This window comes from Pteropus alecto, unplaced genomic scaffold, assembly GCF_000325575.1.
Source record: "Pteropus alecto unplaced genomic scaffold, ASM32557v1 scaffold80, whole genome shotgun sequence".
NCBI classification, from domain to species: domain Eukaryota; kingdom Metazoa; phylum Chordata; class Mammalia; order Chiroptera; family Pteropodidae; genus Pteropus; species Pteropus alecto.
Window position 1 is genome coordinate 3,261,529 of NW_006430460.1, and position 8,510 is coordinate 3,270,038.

The window sequence follows — 8,510 nt, forward strand, 5'->3', positions numbered from 1 at the left end:
GGTGGTCGGGGGCTGGGGGGTGTATGGGGTGGGGGACTGGGTTGGTGGGTGGCGCTCAGGGCCTTCCTGGGCGACTCAGAGGCAGACCTGTCACAGGGTCTCAGCCTCCCGTGCTTTAGTAGGAAGATTCCTTTATTTTAAAATGGATTTTTCAGGTATAGTAGATTGTATTATTTCCTCCTTAAAACTTTTATATATTATTGCCTGGATTTGGTTTTTATTCTTATTATTTAAATACTATTCTAAGAATTTTCAGGCCTGTTTTTTTTTTCCTGTCTGTCTGTCTATCTGTCTTTCTATCTAGCCATCCATCATCCATCCATGTAATTTTGGTTGTAGGTAAAAATACCGCAATATATTTATTTGCAAAATAAATTATTTCTGGGATTCATTGGATATGTCCATTACGTTAATGGTCGTGAAAACCTTAATTTAAAATATTTTGGAAATAATCTGTAAAGATAAAGTTTTCTAATGTTTATCTCAGTGGTTATTTCCTGTTAGCCAATTCAGTGTGATAGCTCACTCTATATATCTTAATTTATAAAATAGCTCAAAGAATTCTTAAACTACAAGAGAGTCACGGAATCAGAACTTACATTTGAAACACACAACCTCCGTGGACTGTCGAGAATTTCCTGTAATAACTGTAAAACAGCGCTCGTCCTATTGCCCTGGGTTTGGGGAATTTGCACTGACAACTCGGCGGGGGGTCCCGGCCTTCTCATCTTAAGTGTCCCCCGCCCCCAGCTTTCTGCTCAGAATACGTAACGACAACCGAACGTCACTTTTTACAGTGTAGCCTTGAACCTCCGCTGCCCGCATTAGCCGGCCTCACTGAATTTACCCTCAGCGTTAATCTTTCTTTTCCGTTTCTGGAGCGTTCCGTTTCCAAAGAGTGACGACATCTGAATGGAGGAAACAGAGAAAACTTAAAGAGCCTTGGTGTAGTGATTCAGACCAGGCGTTTTAGAGGCAAGAAACCTCAGTTTCAGTTCTTTCTGCCATTTCTGGTGGGTGCGACCTCACACAGAAGTCCCCGAATGTCAGTTTTCTGGTCTGAAAAATGTAAATAGTGCATCACTGCGTGTTTGGGTTAACGGGGGAGTGTGAGCCCCTTAGCCTCTGCTGTTTTAGAAACAACACTATAACTGATAATAATAATAATAATAATAACAACAACAACAACAACAATAACAACAACAACAACGATGATGATGATGATGGTTTTTTCCTCCGCGCGCTCCCACATTTTAACCTCTTTATATTCAGTGACAGTGAGTTTTAGCTACTTATGCTCGGTCTTTCGAATTGTTCCACTTGCAAGATCTTGAACTCTGAGATTTCTGACCACAGGGCCCCCTCCCGTCTCCTTTTAAAATTTAATCTGCTCCCCCTCGCCCCAGCCTCCGGGCTCTTGATCTCTCTTTTAAAAAACCCCCTTTCCTTGGCCTCACTTCCTCCTCCAGCCAGCCGGTTATTTAAAGCATGTTGTCACACACCGTGAAGCTGCCTGGCCGCTTCTCCTGTCTCAGCTGTCAGGATGCTGCGGAAAATCCAGGGGTGCTGCCGACCCCCCGCTCAGCACAGACGTCCGTCCTTCCCCTGCCCCCTCCGGCTTCCTCCGCGCGCTCTCTGCAGCCTCAGTTTACCCCGGGGCCGCAGCGCCGCGGTCACGTAACGAACGTGCTGCGTGCGCTCCCGGCCCTTCCTGGCCGCTTCGTAATGTGTCACGCTGGTCAGTCTGTATGTCCACGTCCCTTATGAGCACGGGCACTTTTTGAAACAGGAAATAATGTGTCCGTTAACGACATAATATTTAAATTAAAAAAATGTTTGTTTTTTGATGCGATTTCCCTGTAGCTGCCAGGGTACAGGGTAGTTAGTGGCCTTTGCCCGCCTCCTCTGACTGCTGGGGAATCGCATTTTCCGCATGTCTGTGCCAGTGCACCTTGCTCGCTGTCTCCCTAATGCCTGGCATGCAGTGGACCTCCAACAAAGGTTTGCTAAGTTTTTCACTTTTGTCGTTATACTCTATATTATACTTAAAGCCCATCTCGGACCCCAGCTCCACCGGATGACCAGCCTTTCTCGGCCTCCTCCCTGTCCCCTCTCCCTTCCCAGGTTGAGGTCTCCCGGTTTCTCTGTCCTTGTGGCTGTGCTGCGACATCCTCTCCCGCTCTGCGTGTGCTTCAGAGCAGTTACCTACTCAGCCGCCAGCGTCTTCAGGGCAGAGTGTCGCCGGGGCCCTCCCTGATGCCCCAGCGACCAGCTCAGTGACGCACGCATCGGGCATGGTGCATGGCGCACGGAGCATGTTAGATTTATTAGCCTCAGCTCTTCACCTCACTGTTAGCGTCTGTAATTAACTCCTGTCTCCTGTTCTTCAGACTAGCGATTAGACAATGGAGACAGCCGCCCCCTTAAAATGTTTTTTTCATTTCTTACCCTCCTCACTATAAATTTTTAGATGAACTCTATAGAAGTGGCAAAAATAAACCTATCTTAGCATTAAAAGCTTTTTCCTCTGTCGAGAAAGAGTCCTCTTGTTTGTGTATCATTCTGTCATCTAGATTCATCTCACCTGCAGGACCGAAGGGTCTGACACAGGAAACGCAGGAAGTGGCTTATTCTAGTGTCTGAGGTCACTCCTTGTAAAATGACATTCGCCATAAGAATAATTTTTGTTGAAAATTATTTCACATTCTGTTAGATCCATTACAGAACTACACTTTAATAAAACATATAAATTTTTATAATCATAAGCCAAATCGAGTTTAAAAGGCGAAAGATTTATACGATCTGAAGAGAAACCAGAGTAATCGAGAGTTTAAAATCTTCACCATGTCCTTTTATAAAGCAGGCTCTCCTTTATTTTTCACATATCGAGATTTCTCTATTCCAGATTTGTTCAAAATGAGATGCAGAGGCAGTTATAGTAATAATTATACTTCAAGATAGCGCTGATCATTGGGCAAACGTCATTTGTTTTTAAAGAAGTTTATGAAGTTCAAGCTTGTTTTCGGTACAGTAGATTTGAGAGATATATACACACACACATATATATATATTTTTTTGCCTTTTCGAGCATCACGTGGGATCTTTCCTCAAGAGGAAGATTATCGCCAGGGGAGTGAGACTTAGAAACAATTCTGCATGTTTTGTTTTGTGGTTTAACTCAGCATGTTCTGGCTGCGATCCCCTCTCCTCCCACCGAAAATGCTAGAAGTTTTTATATGAATCTTTCATAGAAGCAAATTTGAAAATTATTTAAAAAAATAATTTAAAATTATTACAAAGACAGTAGAGAATTTTAATACCATAGCTTTATAGATTACTGGTTGTAGAGTCCTAATTATTTGATTTTAAAATTGAATGCCAGTCGCAATCCATGTAGCTTGATATTTGGAGAAAAGGAATAGATAAGGAGTATTTTCGTCCGTTTTGGTTTTTCTACTTCATAGAACGTGATATTTAGGGCATAGAAAAGTAACATTAATGAATATTTTCTAAAACTAACTTTTCTCTCTCTTTGTTTCAGTGGTCCCAATCGAGGCCATTATATCGCAATAGTTAAGAGTCATGATTTTTGGTTATTGTTTGATGACGATATTGTAGAAGTAAGTAGTTTCTTTGTTTATTTTTCTTCAAAGCTGTGCGTGTATTTTACTCTTCGCTTTCTTCTCCCAGCTTCTCATTCACGGGTGACGAGTGGTGACCACTAGACAAACGTCTAGGTCTTAAGACGAATCTGATCCCCACTTCATGCTCCTTGACATCAGACCCCAGTGTGTGGATTGTCATCTGACTTTGACAATGTCGAGACTGAAACAAGGAATAGCTTTCACCAACAGAGCTAGTTATAACAAACGAATTATTAAAGAAGTGATTTATCGAGCTATGACACACCTGTTGTAAATCACACAGATCATGAGCAACAACCTGATGAATTTTTGCATGGGCTTGCATACATGCACGTGCCACACCTGTCATACATAAATCACACAGATCATGAGCAACAACCTGATGAATTTTTGCATGGGCTTGCATACATGCACGTGCACACCTGTGCATGCATGTACGTACACACACGTGCGTGCACCTGTGCATACACACATGCAGTGCATGTACGTGCACACGTGCGTGCACCTGTGCGTGCATGCACACACGTGCGTGCACCTGTGCATACACACATGCACACATCCAGATCAAGATATAGTACATTTTCAGCACCCCAGCAGGCTCCATCATGCCTCTGGTCAGCCCCCCCAGCTCTCCTCCCCCCACCTGCCATCCCTAGAACCCACTATTTTGACTTTTATGATTATGATTCATAATGCCTATGCTTGCCTCTAAATGGACCCATCAAGTGTGATTCCTTTTGTGTCTGGCTTTTTCCACTCATTGTATCTGTGAGATCATTCTTGTGGCCTGTGGTAGGAGTTCGTCATTGCCGTGTACTTTTCCATCGTGTGACTAGACCAAGTTAGAAACTCGGCTTTTTGTCTCTTGTTGACTATTATGAATAAAACTGCCTTGATTATCCCTGTACAAGTCTTTCGCTGGACGTATGCACTCATTTTCTTGGGTGTATATAAGGTCGGACTACATGAAATGGCCGTTTGCATAGGTCCGGAATGGCTGACAGTTAGTGATTTCATATAGTTCAGCCGATTCCCAGGGATAGACTTGCTGCATCAAAAGGTAGTTGTGTGTCCAGCTTTGCAAGGAAGTGCTGACATTTCCCCATGTCGTCCGTGTGATTTCAAACCTCCCCCAGCTGTGCGTGAGAGTAGCTCCATATTCTCACCGACACTTGGTACTATCAGTCTTTTTAATTTAAGCCACTCCGGATGTGTAAGAGCTATTTTATAAATGAGGAAATGAAGGGAATGTTTCTAAGAGACGCTGATGATTTTACTGGATTGAAGCAGTTCAAGGGGCTCACCTGTGTACTAACGTTTACATTTTGCTTCCCAGAAAATAGATGCACAAGCTATTGAAGAATTCTACGGGTTGACGTCAGATATCTCAAAGAACTCTGAGTCTGGTTACATCCTTTTCTATCAGTCTCGGGACTGAGGGGGAACTGCGATGGAGAGATTTCTGCCTCATTTCTTCTCTGGTTACTTTGGAAAGGATCATGCACTGATTTTTCAAGAAAAGAGAAATGCAGGAAGCTCAGGGGGCAGTAGCATACTTTGCACACAATAAAGCAAAGACTGTGGATGAACAAGCTCTTCCTATCATGGTAGTTGATTTATTCGCTCAGGTATCATGTCGTCTGTGCAGTTCCAAACGACGAGGAAGTGACGGCAGAGATAGCAGCTCCTCTTGTCAAACAGCCTTCCAGTAATTGACACGCATTTGCTCTTTATTAATTGCACCGGCGATGGTTTGAACTCCTTGGGGCGCAGCAAGAAGCACGAGAACCGGGGGAGGTCGCGTCGCGGGTTTAGGAGGTGACAGGCACCGCGTCCCGTCGCCTGCGTTAAGTGATGAATAGAAAGAGTAGTCAGTGGTCTTCTCGTGCGTAAACCAGACATACTCGTGGGCCCAACGCTCGCAGTTGGCCTTCCTGACGTAAAGCAAACTAACAGCTACTGGACTCCAGTGTCAGGAAGACAAATACGTTCTGCTTCTCTGAAGAAGCTTATAATAATATACAGTGTATGTATATGTAGGGAACAATTGGTCAAAAGCGGCTTTTTGTTTCCCCAAGGGGAAAGACTGGCTTTGTAATTAGAATTTTTTTTCCTTATTTATTTTACTTAAAACTGGTAGAGTCTAAGTATTGTATGAAGCGCCCATGAGTCTGTCAGTAAATCTGAGCATATTTTTACTACTTTTTGTCAGTTTAACTAGTCCTTTCGTTTGTTTCTGTTTTTTAAGATGGATTTTTCAACTCTATTCGAAATCAGTAAGATTCTTTAAAAAACATTGCAAGGAGGAGGTAAATATTCTTTTTCAGGAGGAACTGATATCTCTGGCTAAATAGTTGTCCTTTTGTTATAGTTGATAAGTCAGTTATTTCATTCAGCTTTAATTTCAGTAAAATAAGAAACTATCAAGAATTCCCTTATAGTTGTTGGAATGGTGAAAGAAATCCCGGTGCAGTGGTGATATACCAGTCTTTAGATTTCTTAAATACTCTGATGTTTCAAGTTGAGGCCATGTTTGGAAAATTCATGTCGTAGCAGTTGTTATTTTCAGGCGTCATTCTTTACCTGGGAAAGAAGAAATCCGGTCGCTGAAACCCCAGCAGCGTGGGTGGTTAGCCAAAAACCCTCTGAAGGTCAGATTTTAATGGCGTAGACCAGGAATACACAAGCAAGTCCTCTTCCCCCCTCCGCCTTTACACACCTTCCTGGAAGAGTGTTCTGGAAGTTAAACTTGATGTTTGTTAAGACTCCCTTCCGTCGGGAGTTTGAAGCAGTGTGTGTGTAACGTGCCGTGTGTAAATTATTGCAGTTGACACTTGTCCGCGCATCACAGTTCTCTGACAGTAGCCGAAAGCCACTTGCAGAAAATAATCGAATATACGTTCAGAATACTAGCAATCAATCAGGCCATGGATGTTCTCGATGAACCTTTTCAGGCAGACATCTTTTTTTTAATTGCTGTCATTTTCTAATTTTACTAATACTGTTGACTACGAAAAACAACAAAAAAGAATGTTTTTGTCTGCTGCTATTATTAACATTTATTATTTGTATCTTTTTAGCTCAGGAAATGACTTCACCTGTTCGTTCCATGAACATATCTTCAGCAGGGTCCCGTAGCTAACTGGGCTGTTTAACAGATGTGCCGGCAGAAACCGTGACGTATTTTGACAAATTGCTTCCCAAGGTGTCGTTTCTAAAGCCTTCCCCCGGCTGAAATTGTCCCGTGCAGATCGTGTAGCCACATCTGCCAGCATCGCACAGACAGCCAGAGCCAAGAGTGTGGGGAGACCACAGCGGTCGAGCCGGATACGTTTTTCTTTTCGAGGGCTCAGACCAACTTGTGTGGGAATGTCGAGCTGTATTTCTGCAGCTTTTGGCACAGGGGAGGAGAGCGGAGTGAAGCTGAGTCCATTCGCACGTGTCAGGCCACCGCACGTGCGAGAAGGATGCGGTCATTCGCGCAGAGGTGCGGGGCCAGAAAGCTGCGTCGCGCATCTCACAGGGAAGGCCAAGGTTAAGTTTCACGTTACAGCAAGTTGCGGCTTTTTCGTGGAGTTCCGCGGCCGCACACCGTTCACACCGTATTTCATAGTATGATTTGTCAGGGGAAGGGGCCGTGGGCGATGGTTTTCAGTTTACTTTTTACTGTCCGTGCAGCTGCATCTGAGTAAAATGTCGGGAAGCTTTTCAGAAACTCAGTATGCTTTAAAAACATCTAGGGCCAGGATTGGGGGGACCGCAGCGAGAAGGGTGATGCGTACAGAAAGCGTCTGAGGTTGTCTGTCGGCTGACTGGTTAAATGAGGGTGGCCGGAAGTCGTAAGTGGTGGCCGATTGCTCTCTGTGTGTCCGTGTTTGTTGGGATGGCTGTCCCGTATTTTGTACATTGGAATAAAAATCTCTATAAATTATCATAAAGGTAAATATTCTAAATCAAGCCTCACTTCTCAGTCGTATGGCTTCTGTCTTGGAAACGTTACCTGTAGAACATTACGGAAGGCAGGAGCCACGTGACTCAGGAAAAGGGAGCGAAGGAAACGTGTAATAGGTGGGTCTGTGTTGCCTCGAACCATCAGTGTAGGGTTTTTTCCTTGACAGCAGTAGAAAGACCTCGTTTTCATAACATACTACTCTTGATACTTTCTTTGAAGCTACTTTCATTAAAGATTCTGTCATGAGGCGATTACCTGGGAGCTGGGAGGCTGAGGCGCTCGGGTCCCGGCTCCTCAGTGGACTTAACTGTGTGACCTTGGGCAAGTCACTTACCCTCTCTGTGCTTCAGTCTCCCTATCTGGTGAAATGGGGGTAATACCTACCTCACAGGGTTGTTGTGGGGATTAATTAGATATAATGTCTGTAAAGCATCTAAAGTTCTTGAAGAAGGCGCTATATAAATACAAAATAATCTATTAAAGTTGGTTTATTTGTGCTTGTCGGTTTTAAGCGTGTTTTTTTCTTTTTGCCTGAAATGAATTTGCCAGCTAGAAGTACACACTTTGGAAATCGTCTTACTGCTTTTGCTCAAGAGTTTTTACTGCCGTTATCCAAAGAGATTTTCCCAGAACAGCTTTCCACGCTTAGCTCTCTGTGGAGCAGTGTTGTCTTTCCAGAGATCCCGAGTTTAAACATTTCCATTTAGAATCGTAGACTCTTAGAGGGGAAAATACCGTAAAAGTCACCGTTCCTGGCACCGCCCTCACCCCCTTCCGGTGTAATACCTGCTCCTGTAAAATCTGCACTGTGACTGCGCTACCTGAGTTCGAGCACCTGACGCCTTTACACGGAACCCGCCCCCCATCTCACCTCTCGGGATGCCTCTTCTGGAAGCGCTCCTGTTTATTCGTAA

General features: G+C 43.9%; 1 protein-coding gene across 1 annotated transcript in view; it reads left to right on the top strand.

Annotated features, from left to right (window-relative positions):
- Positions 1–8,093, top strand: part of USP12 (ubiquitin specific peptidase 12) — a 41,310-nt gene extending 33,217 nt beyond the window's left edge. The window contains exons 6-7 of the mRNA XM_025046949.1: positions 3,542–3,620; positions 4,981–8,093. Coding sequence (XP_024902717.1) covers positions 3,542–3,620; positions 4,981–5,082 — 181 coding nt within the window. The 3' untranslated portion in view covers positions 5,083–8,093. The remainder of the gene's footprint in view (positions 1–3,541; positions 3,621–4,980) is intronic.
- The last annotated feature ends 417 nt before the right edge of the window (positions 8,094–8,510 follow it).